We start from the raw sequence: 19,725 nt of genomic DNA on the forward strand, positions 1-19,725 counted from the left end.
TACATGACTTCATCGGTGCTTACAATTATATATCCACCTCGTGGGGGGTTTAACAATCAGCGGGCATCAGCTGCACGAGATCAGATCAAGCGACTCATCACATCATGAGTTATTTCCCCAGGGCTAGTGATAGTCATCCATGATCTATTTATATTTCTCTTTTAATAGTATTCCATTTCCCCTCATTTAGTGACGACTAACTAAACCCTGACCATCTTATCACTCGATAAGCAGTGGCTTGGCACTCCACGAACCGGCCCCATCGCCTCATCCTCCCCCTCCATTTACCTCTCTCCTTCACACCCTGCATTCAGGCGATCTCCAAACCAGGGGGGTACATCTGCAGGTGATGCACTACTGCCCTTTGTCATAAACATTTCGGAACGCCACTCCCTTTCCTGCAACTACGCGCTGCGGATCCCACACTACGACATCACCTTCTCTCTCGCCCCATCGGGTTACCGAGAGTACAGGCCCCATCAAGCGTCCTTTGTCAACAAATCCAGCAAAGACTCAAACTAGCGATCCTAAAACTAAAACTCCTAGAAAGGACCCGCCGTCCAAGTTCTTTGCTGCAATCTCCAAGTCCGCACACGCACACCGCCCATGCAGACATCATTCTGCGAGTGATGAGACCCTAGCCCTGCGACAATCCCAAGCCACCTCATATTGGATACCCAACTCTTAACCCCCGCTCATAAAGGCTGCCAAAATGCCCCGCCAAAGACCTACTGCTCGATTGCCGAGCGAAGCACCCTCCGAAACCTCTTCCTCAACGTCACCGGAACGCGCCGCAGATGACGACACAGACTTCTTTATGGCCCAGGCCAACGATTCACAATCCTCGATTGGTGTCGCCAATTTTCGTGACCTCCGCGTGCAGAACAGCCAATCTGTTCCAGTGTCCCCGATCGGCCGCCTTCCGCCCGAGATCCTGATCGCGATCTTTTCAAAACTGGTGTCCCCGGTGGACATGCTGAACTGCATGTTAGTCAGCCGCAACTGGGCTGCCAACTCGGTCGGAATCTTATGGCACCGACCATCCTGTGGTAACTGGGATAATTTGAAGAGCGTGGCTTCTTCTGTGGGTAACCCAGAGAGCCTATTCACATACGCAGACCTCATTAAGCGACTCAACCTGTCCGCTTTGGCGCGTGATGTCAGCGATGGGACTGTTGTTCCCTTTACACAGTGCAAGCGCGTTGAGCGTCTGACTTTGACAAATTGCTCCGAACTCTCGGACAAGGGTGTTTCAGATCTGGTTGAGGGCAACCGGCATCTGCAAGCATTGGATGTCTCAGATTTGCGACACTTGACCGATCACACCCTCTATACGGTAGCAAGAAATTGTCCGCGTCTACAGGGCCTCAATGTTACCGGCTGTAACCGGGTGACTGATGACTCGCTACTCGTGGTATCACAAAGCTGTCGCCATATTAAAAGGCTAAAGCTCAACGGCGTTACTCTTGTCACTGATCGGTCAATTCTGTCCTTTGCAGAGAACTGCCCAGCGATCTTAGAGATCGATCTTCATGACTGCAAGCTTGTGACCAGTCCGTCAGTAACGGCCCTCATTACCACCCTTCGTCACCTTCGAGAGTTGCGCCTTGCACACTGCATTGACATTGATGACTCGGCATTTTTAAACCTACCCGAGGGAAGAACATTTGACAGTCTACGAATCCTAGATCTCACAGCATGTGAGGAAGTCAAAGATGATGCTGTGGAGCGTATTGTCAACGCCGCACCTCGTCTGCGAAACCTGGTACTGGCTAAGTGCCGCTTTATCACAGATCGCTCAGTACAAGCCATCTGTAAACTGGGCAAGAACCTCCACTACGTGCATCTTGGCCACTGCTCCAATATCACTGATATTGCGGTCATGCAGCTCATCAGGGCTTGTAACCGTATTCGATATATCGACCTGGCTTGCTGCAATCGCCTGACCGACGCGAGTATACAGCAGTTGGCTAGCCTGCCCAAGTTGCGCCGTATTGGTCTGGTCAAATGCGTAAATATTACGGATTTGAGCATCAAGGCGTTTGCACGCCGTCGAAGCAACCCGTCGGTCAGTAGCCTGGAGCGTGTCCACCTTAGTTACTGCACTGGGCTTAGCATGAATGTAAGTTGTATTGTGACCCGCCTGGAGATTCTATGCTAATATTGGTCACTTCCAGTCTATTCGGCCTTTGATCAATGAGTGTCCGCGACTCACTCATTTGAGTCTGACAGGAGTCCCGGAGTTCTTGAGCCCGGCCCTCACTAAGTTTTGCCGAGAAGCCCCACCGGAGTTTACGCAACAACAGAGGGATGTATTCTGTGTATTCAGTGGGGATGGTGTGTCCCAACTCCGGGACTTCTTGAACCGAGATGAAACCGAAGCCACCATGTACGATGACGATGACGAGTTGGACGAAGATGCGGGTCAGATGACCGGACTTATGGATGCTACGGGCATCAACGATGAAGATTACATCGATGTCGAAACACTTCCATGATTGATACCCCCCTGCTTTCCTTCTTGCTTGTCTCAATTATCATACAGGAGGCTCTTTATCAGTTTGTTTCATCGGGTTTCTTTCTTTACCCCAGTTTTGGTTACCTCTATTCCACAGGGCTTTTTAAATACCAGGCCCAAGAATGAGGATTACATACAGGTCATATTTCTACCCATATGAGCGAACATTACCCTCTACGTTACCCATCAGCTTCCCCATCAGTGTTGGTCCTCGGAAATGCATATTCTCTGTTAGCGAAAGGGAGCAAGTTCTTTTTCTTTAAATCCCACTGGACTATGTGAAGTTATCAAATTTATGCACGGATATGACTTATGCTTTGGTATTCCTTGGTTTGTAGTTTTGTAAAATGTAGTGTTAAGTTGTAGATTGGCGTCATCGGTGCCTTCAGTTGGCGGTAACGTCCGAGCTCCTCTCCCCGCATTCTTGCTCCAACTTCAACCTCCTGCAACGCCACTAGGTGCAACCCCCCATGGCTCTCCCAAAGGCCAAAAACCCCCTGGCCTTTACGCCATGGCCGGTGACGATTATCATTACTGTGGTGTATCTGGCCCTACTCATCCCTGTGATCGTCATCCACGAAAATGTCCCGGCCGCACCCCGAACAAGCCCCAAGGGCCTGGACCTGACCGAAGCTTGGTCAGACCTGCAGACTCTGACCGAGGGATTCCATCCGTACAATTCTCACAAAAATGACGAAGTCCGATCTTGGCTGCTTGATCGCATCGACGCGATTCACTCATCTTCCGTCGCAGAAGCCGCAGTCGCAAACGAGACCACACCAGAAGTCTTCGTGTTCGACGACCTTACCTCGAACCTGACTTCGGTCGACGGCCAAACTGGAGTGTATTTTGAAGGAAATAACATCCTCGTCTACATCCGCGGTTGGGAAGATAAACAAGAGAACTGGTGGGAGACCCCCGGTAAAACTCCCGCAGGAAAGGGTGGTGTACTCGTCAACGCGCATTTCGACAGCGTTTCGACCGGATACGGTGCTACAGATGATGGCGTTGGCGTTGTAACTTGCCTTCAGCTTATCCGTTACTTCACGACGCCTGAGCATGCGCCGCGCCGCGGACTGGTGGTGCTGTTCAACAACGGCGAGGAGGATTACTTGAATGGTGCACGCGCATACAGCCAACACCCGATGGCTAAGTTTGCGCATACATTTGTTAATCTTGAGGGAGCGGGTGCTGGTGGCCGTGCTACGTTGTTCCGGAGCTCGGACACGGAGGTTACGCAAGCATATGCGAAATCGAAGTCTCCCTTCGGGTCGGTTTTGAGTGCCAACGGGTTCCAGAAGGGGCTTGTCAAGAGTCAGACGGATTATGTGGTTTTCCAGGGTATGCTGGGTCTGCGTGGCCTAGATGTCGCCTTTTTCGAGCCTAGAGCTCGATATCATACCGATCAGGATGATTCGCGACACACCAGCATGGACTCATTGTGGCATATGCTATCTACTGCTGTTGCTTCTACCCAGGATTTGGTTTCAGACTCGAGTGATCGGTTTGATGGTCATGTTCGGGATGATGGCCTTGTGCCGAGCGGGACAGGTACTGATGCCGTCTGGTTTGATCTCTTTGGCAGTACATTTGCTGTGTTCCGTACGCATACGCTTTTCGCGCTGTCAGTGACTCTGCTGATTGTGGCGCCTTTGACGCTGCTGGCAACTAGCCTGGCTTTGTCTAAGGCTGATAAGATGTACCTTTTCCGTTCTTCTGTGCGGGTGGATATCAGCGACGAAACAGTACCACTTCAAGGCCTGCGCGGCCTCTTCCGGTTCCCGTTTCTCATTGCTATCCCTACAGGTGTTACGGTGGGCCTCGCCTACTTGGTCACGAAGATCAATCCCTATATTGTGCATAGTAGTTCATACGCCGTGTGGAGTATGATGGTTTCTGCCTGGTTCTTCTTAGCCTGGTTTGTGTCCTGCGTTGCGGACTTTTCACGACCGTCGGCACTCCACCGAGTCTACACGTGGACTTGGATGTTCGTTCTGACCTGGGCTTTACTGGTCGTTGCCACTGTCTATGTGCACGAGGAAGGGCTTGCTGGTGGTTACTTTATGTTCTTCTACTTTGCGGGTACCTTTTTGGCAACCTGGATATCATACCTTGAGCTTTTCTCTCTGCCTACAAAGTCGGAATACATCGGTTATACTGCCCAGGAATCTCGGCGACCCAGCGGGTTTGGCACCTCGTCTGGGGACGAGCACCATGATGACGATGAGATTGAGGAGGGGGAGCCGACAGAATCTACCTCCCTGCTTCGTAACCAGCAGCGGACTACATTCGCCAACTACGTCAATGTTGGTAGTCATGCCGATGAAGACGAGGAAGAGGAGTACGATCCTAACGTGTATGGACACGAGCAAAAATGGAGCGCTTCGATGCCTAGTTGGACCTGGATCCTGCAGTTGCTTCTTACAGCTCCTATCATTCTGATTCTGGTAGCCCCACTCGCACTTTTATTAACCAGTGCTCTTCACCAAACAGGTCAGGATGGCAACCCCTCGTTGTTTGTGTACATGTGCATCGCCAGTCTGACAGCCGTGCTATTCATGCCGATGCTGCCATTTATCCACCGCTACACCTACCACATCCCTATCTTCTTGTTCTTTGTTCTACTTGGCACTCTCATATACAACCTCATCGCATTCCCATTCTCAGATGCCAACCGCGTCAAACTGTACTTCTCCCAACAAGTTGACTTGGACCTTGGGAACTCAACCGCCTATCTGACTGGCGTCCTTCCCTTCGTGGAAGACGTGGTCAGAGGCCTTCCCAGCGCTGCTGGTCAGACTGACTGCGTTTGGAATGACGCTCTTAGCCGTTCGCAGTGCTCTTGGACTGGCCCAGAGCCCCATGTTGTCCCCAGTGACGATGTGTCTAGTACTTCGCTTTCTCCATCCTCAGAATGGGTCTCCTTCACTACAGAGTCTACCGGAAAATCCTCCATGCGCTTTGAGATATCAGGCCAGAACACCCGCTCCTGTCGCATCACTATGGACGGCCACACCGTCACAAACTTTAACGTCCTCGGTGGCTCTGAGCCTGATCACCGCTTCCTCCACCCATCTCAAGATGGTATTCATGAAATCCGTCTATGGAGTCGCACTTGGCAGAATAAGTGGACCGTGGACGTTAAATTCGCCGAAAAGGAGAATGATACCCCTACTGCCGAGGAGACAACCCCAATCTCGGGTCGTGTTTCCTGTATTTGGAGTGACAATAATACCCCCGGTCTTATTCCTGCCCTCGACGAGCTGAGGAAGTTTGCACCTTCCTGGGCCGCCGTGACCAAGTTGACTGATGGGCTGGTGGAAGGATATCGGAAGTTTGAGCTGGAGCGAACGAGCTCTGGAGAATTGCAGCGGATTGACTTGCTGTGAGATTGTTGTATTGTTTTAGGTGATTCCCTGAATCTCTGTATCGTTCTTGGGCAACAACCTAAAGATATTTTCATTACCGGGAGGGTATCTGTCTACATCGTGTACGCCATAGTCATACCAATAATCATTCTTTCGGTGACTACATAAGCATGTGATTTAATCCTGCTCAAATTACCATTTTTTGCCGTGCGACAAAAAGACAGATATTGCGCCAATAGGCAGATATTAGCCACGATCCTGGGAATTTCCTGGCTGAGTCAATCCCGCTAGACCATTGGCCCTTCCCGATAGAACTTTTCATTATACCAATCATATAATCGAAAAACTTCACAGAAGAGACCGTATCTGTTAAATCATCCATCCATTCTGGTCATGCTTACCTCCCAAACTCATTGAAAATTCGCATTCCTCGAAACAGCCAAAAAAGCAAGAGACCAAAGCTGCCGGATATCAGATTCTAGTAAGATCAGCACAATCCTAACCACCACATAGATACTCAGAATATTCAACTTACCAGTCTGACCCGAAAGCCCAGGCGGCGGCGGCAAATCGACCAACTGCGTTACCTGAAACTTGCCATCCGAATAGACCCAAGACCACATCTCCGTCGAAAGCTGATCATTGTTCAACTCAATCGAATCCCAAAGCACATTATATGCAGCTTTAACATTATCAAAGATAGAATTATCGGTGCAGAAATCCGGCGCAGCCACAACCCTCTTCTTGGCGGAGGGTACAGAAAAGTTAGCTGTAACCTCGCACCGGCCCATTTGCAACTCAAGCCCCTTTGCCATCATAGCTAGCTGCCACGACCAAACGACTGTCCCGTGGTACGCACCCGTCGTCCAGTTACTTGCATAAACGGGATCACCGCCGAAGGCCGGATTTGCGATTAGCATTCCCACATCGGTCATCAAACCAGCTGGGAACGTGCGCCGGATGTTAGTAGCGGTTGCATTGAGCAACTTGGAGAGCTGGGCGTTGTTTGTTGTGTTCAGGAGGTAGTGTCGGAAACAGTCGTCTGTGTGCATTACGTTCACTTTTGACAAATTGTTATACCCATCGAGAGATATGGAATAGAATGTGAGATCTGAGTCGATTGAGGAGTATTGATCTGGTCCTGCAAACGAGGAAGCGTTTTTGTATGATTTGACGAGCGTTTGGGCTTCAGATTGTGGAATCGTGACTTCGAAGAATTGAAGGGTATTGTCTTCCCATATTTGCGCGTATTGGTCTGCTAATTGGCTCCACTGTTGTTTGTTCTTGTAGATGCCTCCCCGGGCGAGTAAGGCTATGGAGCGGAGAGCTGCTGGGGCGAGAGCTGTGTTTACGTCGAAGGGAATGCGGCCTCCGCCGATACCTTGCTAATGTTAGTTCTTGGTCTTTGGAAGTAAGAGTGGTGCGTTTACCGAACTCGCTATCTCGCCATTGGCCAACGGGTTGTCCTTGTTTCAGGTGAATTAGATTTTTTTTGGTTTGGTTTTGGGCAAATGGAGCTGTGAGGCGCATTATGCGCTCGGCGTTGATGAGAGCCAGTTGGCCCCAGGTTAGATTCTGATTTGCTGCGTTGATGGACCCTGCCGTTGTGCTATAGAGTTCGTTTTAGACTGTGCATTTCAGTACGAAGGTTAGGAGCTTACTTGAAGAATACTGAAGCTCGCTTTTGGCCAACTGGGTTGTCTAGGAAATAGCGCTGCATCAGGACGGGCAGATAGTAGTCTGGGTCAACCTGGATTATTGTTAGAGGGCTTCTACACATTAGATATGGGCTAGTGGAATGCAAGTTTCATAAAAAGAGCGTGAAAGTAGTACATACCATTCCATAAGTACAGACCATGGCGCTACTAGTGATATTATCTTGCAGATTGGTCCAAGTCGCGTAGTCGCTAGCAAATGTCAGTATGCATTTATAAGTGAATAGTGAGCAACTCACCCAATGGTCTCTTCATGACAAACACTGCCATCAGACCGGTTGACACGCTCCAACACAGCACCCAGGACAGCCTCCATAGCTGTTCCATTTCCGGTGCTTAAAACGGACTCTAACAGAAGCGCAGAGATCATCGAGTCCCGCCCAAAATACGTCAGGAACCGCCAAGCCCCTGCAAGCAATTTCTCAGAGTACGATAGGAAAGAGAGCGCAGTTGTCTGATCGGGCATGGTGGTAGTCAGATATGTAGACTGATTATTCAGTACTGCATCTGGCTTCAATGATGCGAGTTGTGGATAGTTAAATTGTGCTGTGAACAGATACTCGCCTGCTCCGAATTCCAGTGTACCGTTAGCAACTGTGACAGTCGAATTGCCACTGGTGAAGCCATTAATCCGAGGATGAAAAGAAAGACTCGTAGTAGTGACATTATCGAACCACTGCCGCTCGACCGAGGCACTTCCATCACTGTTGGTAGTATACTTATTGGCATTCTGAATCTCTGGGTAGAGGATACTAGCACCCTCAACGAAGTCTCGGATGGTGCGAATACTCCCCAAGATAGGTAGAGAGAGGACAGCGGATGAGTTGAATCTTATAATCCCTTGAACACCCACATTGGGATAGTTGCTTGTTGCAGAAGCATTATAAACCGGTGCTAATGGCTGTCCGATTGTCGAGTTCACCAGTTCAACTGATAGAGTTCCGTTGACTCCATCCTGGGGCGCAAAGAAGGTACATATACCACTGTTACCCGCGGGCCAGGCAACGATTAGACGTGGGACGATGGTGGATAGATTGCTGTCCGGCAAAGGACTAGTGACTACCACCTGGGCGGCAACATTACAGTCAGAGTAAAAGTAGTTACTGTAGGGCGGATCACTGAGAGACAATGTCGAAGCTGAATTTGTGCATGGCGGTGCAGAAGAGCGAGAATGAAGATGCTGTTTTCTGTTTAGTATGATGGGATGGAGGTGAATATGATGGTTCTGCGCCACTCACTACATCACCACTCACTATAGCGGCGGATGCCGTTATACCCAGTAGGGAGAGCTTCATTCGAATTTTCATGGTGCAATGATGCTGCAAATCTGCAGATAGAAGGAACAAATTTGGTCATGGCCTATTTATGCCGTGCAACGTAGTAATGGGATGGACCTGATCATGACGAAAAGTGGGTATTTCCCCACGGGGATTGTGGAGTTGCAGGTGCGAAGGTTCATGGTTCCCGATATTTCTCCGCGCCATCGACGTCTGCGAAGCTGGCCGGACTTGGAAGGTGCTTAGGGAATGTAAACTCTAAGTCAATTCCCATTAAGCTTATTTAGCGTATTGCATTAGGTGTCTCAGAGAATATCTTCATCTAATACTATATCTACATTCAGCTTTGACATTCTGGAGGGTTATACAAATCACGTGGAAAGTATCACCATGGACTGTATGCCAGGCCAAAGGCTCGATCGAGTATGGGAAACACTAAGCATAGACCAGATAACCTCAACCACCGACGAGCTCCGTTCCTACTTCAATCAACTTCGCGCCTTGAAAGGCGACTACATTGGGCTGTGGATCGTGGCGAGGCTATGATTGGACCGAATCCATCGATTAAAGGCGGACCTTTTCAGACTGAAAAGGCATTCAATGGATATCTCGTACGGGAGATTTTACCCTTGGCAACATGGATCCTACATGTAGGCATGGGCTTTCTTTGGGAGATCCTAAGGCACTAGCTCACTCAGAACCACTGCAATACCGTTTTAATAATTCTCTAGGTACAAAGTGAATAAATGAAGCAATCTATAAGACAATATTATTCAGAAATTACCACCCGGGAGGCTCATATATCGGATAGCACAGTACGTATATTGAACAAAAGTCAAAGCGACAAGGACAACTCCGTAGAGCCCCATTCGCTTGGTATCACAAGCGTGTATATACAAAACAAAATTGACATGACATCCAAACCACGAGAATCCTTCAGCGAGTATAGGTTCAGTACTTCACCTGGACATGACTTATACCAAGATATGGAAGCATAAGGATAACCGAGAATTCGAGGGCCGGACGCAGAGCCCGGGTGCAGAAGCAGCGCGGATGGGGATATCCTCATCGCAGCCGTACTTCGGAGGTAAGTGATAGGTTGTTGGGATATCACTGGTCACAAGGACAAGGAGGCATGTCTCATTCATAAGTCATGATTCATTAAAGAGATTAAAATAAGGCTTAGTAGACCGAGTCCGCCTTACCCTGGTTTCCGTGGTTTTTCGGATAACCGAGACGAGTGTCGCTGGTATCGAACAAATGGATTCGTAAAATCCATAGGGCGCACCGCATGACTTTCGCCAGATGCGTCAGAGGAGTTGGTGGGAGGCGAATGCTCGAACATCGCGATGGAGATATCATCGGCGTCCATCCAGTCTGGAGTCCGGTGATTTTTTGTTGTGGTAGCGTGGGTGACGTCGGAAGGGACTCGGGTTGCGTCGACAAAGTCGGGGAGATTTTCGGGTCCGGAGAAGGATTCGGGTTTCCAGACGTGGTTGTGGACTAGGTGGACGAGTTTACCCAGGACTGCGAACTCAAGCTTCAGTTTGATACTATAGACGGCGCCCTTGAGCATGGTCTCCATGATATAATAGTTCATGTATTCGGCGACCAGTAATCCTAGATCTAGGATGATAATAATTGTGTTGATGATGAGGAGCTGCCACTGAATCTTGCGCTTGGTGCGGTCCGGGTCGAGACGTAACATGCGCACTGTTTCCCAGATGTATAGGCCCGAAATGATAAACTCTTGAATACAGAAGCCGGTCATCTGTATTTTCTCCATAACATTATATCCACGAATATATGGGGCGTTGGGTTTGGCCAGGTTGGTGCCATAGGTTAGGACGGTGGTTGGAATATGCAGCGCGATGGCGTTGACAATGATCATCGTTAAAACGCGCCGTAGGACCCGATGATTCGATATCACCAAATGCAGGCGCGAATATAAGACGATCGATTGGCCTGTGACCATACACCACCATCCGATAGTAAGTAAAGTGACCGGAAGCCATGTTGCAGAGGTGAGGTCGAAGAACTTCATGAGGAATCCCAGCGAGTAAGGGACTAGACCGATCGACGACGAAATAAGTAAACTCCAGAAGTATAGACCCCGATATTGCGCGAATGTGACGAAGAGGAGGGTGACTAGTTCAAATGCATTATACCAAGTGACTCCCGCTAGAGTCGCGATGGTGATCTGCATACCAAGTGAGCTGCCCCTATAGCCGCCGGTGATGCCATCTCCGGCGGCGGTTATATTAACCATGACTGATGGTTCTTAGGGAGGGTGCATTCTGCGTGAAAGGTGCGAAAGAGAGGAATCAGGTGAGGATAGATTGGATATGTGGGGAGAAATAAGCCCTGGGCGCACGGTTGCGGGGGGGGCGTAAAGAAAGAGGTCAATGAGGACTGTAAAAACCAGATCGGAAATGGCCCGGGGGCTTAAACAAAGTGCAGGATTCGATCCTGCGCCATACTACTTTGGTATATACCGTAATGTACTTGATTTTTAGACTGCCAAGATTCTTTGATCTGTTTAGTTGCGCGTCTTTCTTTGATGCCCAAACTTTGATATTGGAGAGTTGATATTCTTGCTCGTATACTAGAACATTCGGAGTTCGGGGGCCAAAGACATAGAAATTAACCGTGTCTTGGATGAATGCACGTGTACCGGGGATGCGGTGACTTCATCAATACCTGTATTTCACCCCGGAAATGCGCGTGGCTTGAACCACAATCCGGCCTTAGCGCAAGGATCAGTGGGGGCCTCATCCAGGCGGGTCTCGCCTTTTTACGGGAGCAAGGAGTCCCAGTTTAAAATGCAGTCCTATTTCTTCCGCAATTTGAACTCTATTGACTTATACCGCTCATCAAGAAAGACCAAAGGCAATCTGTGGGATTATGGGGAAAGCTGATCAAATCCCGGGGCAAAAGCTGGGGCAAAAAGCGGTCTGCCCCACACATATGGGATGCAACGTATGCATATAATCAGAATAATCATCGAAGGATATTGGTGGAGTCTTAGGCTATAGAGCCGCCTGATCGGATCCATCGACTTGGTCAGTACCAGACATGCAGGTTCCAAGGTTGTATTTGTCGGTTACGGGCCCGCATTGGCCTCCACGCGAGCTCCAGCACAACGAGTCAGGGCACGGTCACAATAGTCACAGGCATAGTTAGTGATGCTGTGTCCCAGTCTGAAACGCTACAAAAGGTGTCATTGAGAGCGGACTTTCCATTTCACCGCCACTCCTCTCCCTTTCATGACTCTACTCGGCGAAGACCGGAGACTGAAAGCAATTCTGGAAACTTTAAAACACATTTAATGCCTCACTCAAATGCCGACTGGAATAAAGCAGTCTATACCCCACACAGGGCACCAGGGGTATTTATTTATCTTAGCGGCTCGTCCGCGCCCGTTATCCCGCGCCCGCACCGACCTGCCTTTCCAAGATTTTGCCACTGCGATTCAAGTCCAAGCTCATGAAATCTCCGAGATCAACATAATTACGTAGATTGAAGATAGATGCTCGCAATCTTTCGAATAAGTGTTCTCTTAGGCTAGCTAGTCATAGTTTCAATCAACGATAAGCACTTGAGAACGATCGTGTGTAGGGGATACAAAATGCAAACAACTGGAATTGACATGAAAACAGCTTAGCGCCCACGAAGACTGTATTTCAAACGACAGCAAAGCCTCTGCAAGTGCCATTAAATTCCAATTGCAACACTAAAATCTCTCTACTCCGTACAGTATACCTATAGGTGAAGAAGGGGGGGGAAGAGCACACGCGTGCTGGCTACAACAGGATCTTCGAATGACGTCAATCAATCTAAACAACTAAACAAACCGATCACGGGTTGCGCCATGACTCAATGCTCGAGAAAGTTATGTCCCAAGCCCTAGTTGATTGCTAGAGCCTTATAATGAAGAGAATGTTGCAAGTATTGACCATCGTCGAAATCTCATTCGCAGCATGATTCTCGCATGGAAAATGCTTATGCATACAGCATACATGAAAACGAGCCCTAGATCACTCGTTCGACTCGAAATGAATATATGTTAATAGTCCACAGCAAGCGTTTGGTATTCATGAAGGCAGTTGCCTTGTCAGCTATGATCTGCACTGCAACACCCTCAGCATGAGTGGCCTTTTGAGGCCCTCGGTGGATAAAGTGCGAGAACGTATGCCTTTCCTACATTGCGCTCGCGGAATTTCAAACACTGCTCCTCTCCAGGTGCCTTTTCTCGAACGGGTACCGAGGATATTATCTTGAAATGACCCGGCGCACATGAAGGTAAGAATTCTGAGTACGTATACCGGCACGGCCCGGTCCGAACGCCGCCAGAGATAGGGATAAGCCACATGGTTAACCCTACTTAAAGTAGGCATGTCTACCAAATACAGAGGTATCACCGCCGAAATAGGAGTATAGCAGAAAAGGCTAATTGGACTGACTTATAAGTCGCTCAAAGCAAGATTATCTCCCGAACCACGAGGCTGGTAAAAGGCCTAGAAATACTGTGGTAGAAACTTGAAGGGTACTCCAGCCGGCTCATGGGACTGCACCACCTGAGCATCCTGCAAAGGATATGTTGGTATGTTCACAATCCACAGCTTACCATGAAGGCTTGATTGTGACACGTAAGCTTGCCAGCTTGCTCTGGACATATCGGATTCAATTGCCTAAAGCGCCAGATGCCAACAGTCGGTCGTCGGAAAAGAAGGCCACCGATTGAATCCCATAAATAGTCTACTTTGTATATGAGCTACTGAAGAGGAGCAAAGACTGGACTCAGAAAAACAAAAGTGGTATTCTGAAATGATTCAGAAAGTCAGAGGATGTAGAGCTGGAGAAGCTTCGGAGGAACGCACCGGTCCCACTTAGAGTGTAAGCATTATGGTCTGATATAGCACGCATGAAACCCCATATCCGAACCGTCCTATCAAAGGGATTGGATGCTAGTGGAATGATTTGCCCCTCCTTCATCTGTTGCAGTGATGCAGTCTGGCGCCAAAGGCAGTCCGGACCAGAGTCCGCTGTAACGTGGGGTCCATCTCACAACTATGAAGGTCACTCTTGGCCGATGTAGCGAGAGGCTTTGAGATATCATAAAGAGGTCAAGCACTCAGTGGCCCATTGGCAAGCTTGCCACCCGTGTTATCTCCTAATTTGGTAACTGCAGCCAAGAGACGAGAGCCAATCTGGCCATTTATAGTCATAGCCATCCATCTTTTGCTGCTGCGGCGGCTGCTCGTCGCACCATGTAAGGCGTACCGCGCCAAGCCAAATCAATCCCTTAAGCAAGGAGTCGCGGACTCGGGCTCAACATCCGCTCATAGTCCCCGATTTGATCATCACATGTAGTATTGTACTTCCGGTCACTGTGCGGCTCCAGCCCCAGCCCCAGCGTCGTGATCAACACTGCCCCCTGTCGTAGCAACAACGCGATCCACCTCACCACGACACTCAGGCATCGCACTCCGCATCTCACGGGCCAAAACGTCTCGGAAGCCAGCGAAAGCCTCGCGCTTTCCCTTCAAATCTTGGTTTCCGCGCTGCACCAGCTCCACGAACTCACGGGTGTAGATGTCTGGATTGCGCGCGGAGTCCACGTAATCAATGATCTCTGGGGGAAGCTGGATGCTGGCAAGTGAGGGGTTGGAGGGATCGTTGGATTGGCCGTCGGGCGCCTGGTCTGTATCTTGGGTGTGGCTGGAAAGGGTGGAGAGTGTAAGGGTAAGGTTTTTGCTGGGGCCTTGTTAGTCTCGTGCGCTTCAGGAGAATTGCTTGTCCAGATATTGTTGAACGTACATTTTGCGCACCAGCTCTTGTTGGGTCTCTGGGCCTAGATAGCCGTGTACGGCGGATTGAATTTCGAAGAGGTGCTGGATTGCGTCCTTGAGGTCATCTGTGGTCACTTGTTAGCCCCGTTGAATTTCTAGACTTGCTCTATCACTTACTATCGACCGTTTTCAGTGTGACTGGAGCCATGATGACAAGGTAATTGGAAGAATACAGTTACTCGCCAGTTGCGCGCAATGAAGTTTCGCGGAGGTGGAGAAGGCGGTGTGAGGGATGAAGGTCCTGATAAGAGAACTTTATCGCGATACGCAAGGAGTAAAGTGAGGTAAAGCTAGGTCGGAACATGGTTCATCTAATTCCTCCAGGTTCTAAAGCAAAGTGCCTGATTAAAATTCTTTAAGTGCTCCAGATAGTCCAGTCATGTCCAATATGTCACTTGTCTATATATGCATCGCCGTACAAGATCATACATTCCCGAGGCCAAGTCACGCCCAATTCGGGCAGAACACGCTAAAGTGCACACGAAAATCACATCAATCGACATCTCTTTACACTTCTCGGGTCCGCAGCTTCGGGAACTTAGGGAGCTCGATTTCCGTCTCCATTTCTATCCCAGAAAGGCTAGGGAATCGCCGGCTGAAATTGGCTTCCCAGTCTTCCCCGCCCGGGCCCGCCGATGACTGCTGGAAAGATGGACTGCGGTCTTGGCTGGTACTGGTGGCTGGTCGGGAGCTCTCCTGTGTTCCGACACGCAAATTCTTCGGCTTGGGTGGCGCAAGTGGGCGTGTCGTCGCGGGGCGTGGCGTAGAAGAGGCAGTAGATTGGGGAAGGCCTGAAGAAGCAGCGGCTCCATCCTGGCGATCTGGCGGAGCTGAGACAACTGCTTCATGCCTGCTGTAGACAGGACCGGAAGTTTTGGAACTGGGCAGTGTACCAGTATTCGAGGATTGTACGTTATCCTGCTTTGCCTGCAAAGCAGTGGTGTCGGTGTATTTCCCATAGCCAGTTGCGGATTTGGGAACAGCCGCTGGCTTTTGAGTCTCACTGAGCAATGTCTGGACTCTGTTCTGAATCACACGAGACCGCGCTCCATCAGTGCCAGCTCTGCCACCTCCGTCTTCAGCTACGCGGCGCCGGTATTCAGCTGCAGCATTGGCCACACGCTTCTCTTCCTGGGAAAGACGACGGCGTTCTAGCTCACGGCGCATTTCCGGGGAGATGTCTTCACGTTCCAGGTCATCCAGAGGGTCGTCGTGATACGGCGAGAAACTTTCGGTAGGTGAATCTACACTTTCTGAGCTGCCGACAGTTTGTTGCTGCGAGGGAAACTCTTCAGCTGATGGAGTTGTGGGCTTGTCCGGATTGCTGCTCTCGAAACGGCGGAATGCATCACCAAATCGGCCTGCAAACAAGTTTTTGCTTCCAGAAAAGGATAGTGTAGACAAGCTGCTGCGCTTACTGTGCTTAGCTCCACTGCTGACACGTTTATCACGCTTTCGGTTGCTCTCTTCCTCCTCTTTAAGTCGTAGATAGTCCATATCCGACGATATATTGGGCTGGTCATAGTCTCGGTCCAATTCCGCTCGAGAGGGGCGATTTGGCGCGCCGCCCTCATAGCGTGAGAGGTCTAGGGACGAGCGTGAAGCCTCGTGATCGCGGGGCAAATCATATCGGGTCGAACCCTGGACTGAAACTGGACGAGCTTTGCCAACCGCAGACCTCGACCGAGCTGCCGGCTGTTTGACATCTAGTGTTGAAGTTCGTCGCAATGTCTCCATAGAAGGACGCGCGGAGTTGGAATGGTGAGATAGTTGGTCAGATGACAATCGTGGGCTGGATTCTGGTCTTAAACTCGAGGAGGGGGGCGATGGGGCCTTCTGTTCCTCTGGAGACCAAGGCTGACTCGCGGGCCGTTGCTCCTCTTGTGGCGGGAAACGGTAAATTGGGCGACTGGACAGCTTCGCTTCTGGAAGACGAGGAGTCTGGGCAGGTGATGTCATTGTACCCGTTGACACCATTGCGGGTCGCGTAGGCGTGGGCTGGTACAGTGGAGCGGATTGCCGAATAGGAACTTCTTGAGGCTTGGGTGCTCGGACAGGCGATGCCTGTGATTGCCGACTCGCAGCCACTTCTTGTCGTTCAGGGGAAGATCGCCGAGCAAAAGCTTCATCAGCCAAATGATTAGTGAGTCTCTGTGAGAGGTCCTCATCCTCAGGGATAGACTCTTTAGGAGTTGGCTCAAAATCAAATTTGTCTCCCGTTTCGTGTAGGATGTCAAACTGCTCCAATGAAGGGAACCGCTTAGCTGCTTCGTCCGCAGCCTTCTTCCCCCGGCCATCCAAAGCCGCAAATGGGTCAGACGATGTGTTGGGGGAACCGCGGTAGGGAGAAGGACTAGGTTTGGCAGAGTCATGTTGGGACTGAGGCTTCCCAGGCCGACCTCGTCGCATAGGCGCAATCTCAGGGATGATCTGCGTCTCTTGCATAGGAGGCGTGAATTTCGCGCCCACTGCAGGGGCCTCTACGGGCGTAGGAGGCAACTCCTGGTGCTTTCGTGCTTCAGAGACGGATCGGTTGGAGTAGATCTAGACGTGTCAGTATTCAAAACAGACTGATGTACCAAAATAGGGAACGAACATCTCGAATAGGAACTTCTTTTCCTTGCATCTTACACACTTCCTTCACCACTTCGTAGATGTTCGGGCGCTTGGAGGGGAGCTCCTTGAGCATCGATGCTGTTGAAATTAGTCATAAGCCCTGCTTCAGGCGTTTTAAGGATCAAACTCACCAATGAACAGCTTTAACCGATCTGAGAACTGAGGGTATGCGGGGTACTTGAAAGTGGCGTTCAGAATGGCCATTTGGCCAACTTCTTCGAAGGGGGTTGTATAGTAACATAATTTGTACAAGAACACACCAAGAGCCCAGATATCGCTCTTCTCATCAATGGGCTGCTTCCGATAGACGTCAATCATCTCCGGGCTTCGGTACTGCAGAGTCGTGTGTCGCTGCACGTCATCCTCAATCAATCGACCCTCCGCAGCGGATGTAGCAGCAGGCCGAGGAGGAGCCGAGGATCCAAAGTCGCACAGTTTATAGCAAAGCGAGCCTCCAGTTCGCGAGATCAAGACATTCTCTACTTTGAGGTCGCGATGAAGCAGAGGCGGTTTGAGGTAGTGCATGCAGGCCACACCTTCGGCCACATCTGAGAAGATCTTGATGATCTCCGGCTCTGTCAACCGGTTCTGCAGGCGGGTATTCATGAAGTCAATCAGACCGCCACCCCCGCAGTACTCCATGAGCAGAAACACCTCATACCCGCCCCCACGCAGCTGAGATGCATGCGAATCAATGTATTTCACGATATGCCGGTGGCCCTTGAGCTTCTTCATCGTCTCCACCTCGGTGCGCATGTTTGCCAGAGCCGACTTGTCTGGCACAGCGACGCGCTTCAGCACCGCGGTCTCCGCGCCATCGATGGGTTTCGGAGGTCGCACAACGTAAACGTGAGCAAAGCCACCTTCAGATAGGTACTTCTCTACCACCACGCGGTGGCTGCCCACCTGGACTTTAGTCCCGGGGAGGAAAGTCCCCGCGGGAGCTGTAGCGACCGCGACCGGGTTATACGCAGCGAATTGGCGTGACGGCGCTGCATTTCCCTGGTGGGGCTGGGGAGAGGATTGAAAGGAGGACATGGTATTGGAGGGGGGATTGCCCTTGAGGGGCAGGAGGGCAGACGAGGTCGTTCGGACTATCGACGCAGCATAGGAGACGGAGAGGGATAGATGCCTGGGGGCGAAGAGGACAAGCTGGCGGGGGGAAGAAGAAACAACCGGGGTAGTGCCTGACTACCACGAGCAGGTAAAAAGCCAAAAACTCAGAGCCTCGTCTCAACGTTTAGACGGGGAGATTATGCAGAGGAGGGAATGGATGGAAAGTCGGGGAATACGATCCAATCATCGGGTGCGGGTCACGTTGCGGTTCCTGTCTCCTTGCGGTTTGCAGGTTTGCATACTTAACCACAACTACAGTATATAATGAACTTCTGTAGATCAGCAATTTCTGTCAGGATCTTCGCTTTTTCTTTCTTCTTTCTCTCTTTTTATGATATATGATAGAGTCGACTGTCATGACCAGTGCACCGTGACTCGAACTGGATTGTCTTGATCAGGGTTCCATACCGCCTGCCCCGATCATGGGGCATTCCTCCGCGCTTGGTGGGCATGATGCGGTGGCTGATAATCTCCCTGCAGACACATACTAATACAACAATACCTAGGCATCCTATATAAGTCCAGCTTGTCAAGATCACTGCCAGTCCAGGCTCCTGTCTACAACTTGTGTTTTTATTGGTTTCTTCCACCGTCCTGACTGTATGTCTCGAGTCCCCCGTCATGATGGACCCACTATGCGGGCTATTAGTGCCCCAACACTTGACCGCAAAGTCGACACGGTTTCCAGTCAACCCCTGGGGTTCCCGCCCCCAAATGACTGCAGGAAAGGCATATCTATAGTTCGTGTCTCGCATTGCCTGAACCCATTTTTCTTCCGTGATTTTATATCTTCAGTAAATATGACATGAGCAGATCTGTTTTTCGACTCAAACACTCGTCATAGCGAGACAGCAACGAATAGACTTCAGTAGGAAGATAAACTATACTCAAAGCGTGGCGCATGATCTGCCTGAGGCTAGATGATCGGCTAAGGTAAGCGGTTTACACTATCCCCGATGTGGCAAAACCAAAACAAACACTTTAGGCCATCAATTTGCACTCTTTATCTCGAATCATGGAGGAGATTGAGAGCTGTGCAATTCTCGGGGTGACTAGAATCTTGAATGATTGTGGGAGAATACTCATCTGTCAAAATATTACATCGAGACCGAAAGAATGAATCAAGCAGGGCTTAGACCGAACTGGTATCCCTAGATGCTGTGCCACTGGGTCCAATCTGTCCAGTCAACGGCAGACTTGCCCTCGCGTGGCTTGTAAAGAATTCAACATTTCAATGAAAAAAAGATATCGAATTTCCCGTAA

At 50.1% G+C, this 19,725-nt stretch overlaps 6 protein-coding genes across 6 annotated transcripts; 2 read left to right on the forward strand and 4 right to left on the reverse strand.

Annotated features, from left to right (window-relative positions):
* Positions 1-712: 712 nt before the first annotated feature.
* On the forward strand, positions 713-2,498 carry N7503_005697 (putative ubiquitin ligase complex F-box protein GRR1; the record flags this gene model as incomplete). The annotated part of the gene is made up of 2 exons (XM_057065244.1): positions 713-2,122; positions 2,178-2,498. The coding sequence occupies 2 exons, from the start codon at positions 713-715 to the stop codon at positions 2,496-2,498; spliced, it is 1,731 nt and encodes a 576-aa protein (XP_056922987.1).
* A 490-nt stretch (positions 2,499-2,988) lies between these two features.
* On the forward strand, positions 2,989-5,907 carry N7503_005698 (M28 family metallopeptidase; the record flags this gene model as incomplete). Its single annotated transcript, XM_057065245.1, has 1 exon — positions 2,989-5,907. One exon carries the CDS (start codon positions 2,989-2,991, stop codon positions 5,905-5,907), a length of 2,919 nt encoding a protein of 972 aa, XP_056922988.1.
* Positions 5,908-6,422: 515 nt separating this feature from the next.
* N7503_005699 (uncharacterized protein) lies at positions 6,423-8,908 on the reverse strand (the record flags this gene model as incomplete). Its single annotated transcript, XM_057065246.1, has 6 exons — positions 6,423-7,267; positions 7,317-7,495; positions 7,548-7,636; positions 7,724-7,793; positions 7,841-8,781; positions 8,855-8,908. Coding segments are annotated over 6 exons (2,178 nt in total), but the record flags the coding sequence as incomplete, so codon positions are not given.
* Positions 8,909-10,079: 1,171 nt separating this feature from the next.
* Positions 10,080-11,147, reverse strand: N7503_005700 (uncharacterized protein; the record flags this gene model as incomplete). The annotated part of the gene is made up of 1 exon (XM_057065247.1): positions 10,080-11,147. The coding sequence occupies one exon, from the start codon at positions 11,145-11,147 to the stop codon at positions 10,080-10,082; it is 1,068 nt and encodes a 355-aa protein (XP_056922990.1).
* A 3,076-nt stretch (positions 11,148-14,223) lies between these two features.
* nut2 (mediator complex subunit NUT2) lies at positions 14,224-14,878 on the reverse strand (the record flags this gene model as incomplete). The annotated part of the gene is made up of 3 exons (XM_057065248.1): positions 14,224-14,635; positions 14,699-14,795; positions 14,848-14,878. The coding sequence occupies 3 exons, from the start codon at positions 14,876-14,878 to the stop codon at positions 14,266-14,268; spliced, it is 498 nt and encodes a 165-aa protein (XP_056922991.1). The 3' UTR covers positions 14,224-14,265.
* A 359-nt stretch (positions 14,879-15,237) lies between these two features.
* Positions 15,238-18,384, reverse strand: N7503_005702 (putative serine/threonine protein kinase; the record flags this gene model as incomplete). Its single annotated transcript, XM_057065249.1, has 3 exons — positions 15,238-17,274; positions 17,327-17,424; positions 17,478-18,384. The coding sequence occupies 3 exons, from the start codon at positions 18,382-18,384 to the stop codon at positions 15,238-15,240; spliced, it is 3,042 nt and encodes a 1,013-aa protein (XP_056922992.1).
* Between the last annotated feature and the right edge of the window lie 1,341 nt (positions 18,385-19,725).

Source organism: Penicillium pulvis, assembly GCF_028828015.1.
Source record: "Penicillium pulvis strain IBT 33274 chromosome Unknown contig_23_segment0_segment0, whole genome shotgun sequence".
Lineage (NCBI taxonomy): Eukaryota > Fungi > Ascomycota > Eurotiomycetes > Eurotiales > Aspergillaceae > Penicillium > Penicillium pulvis.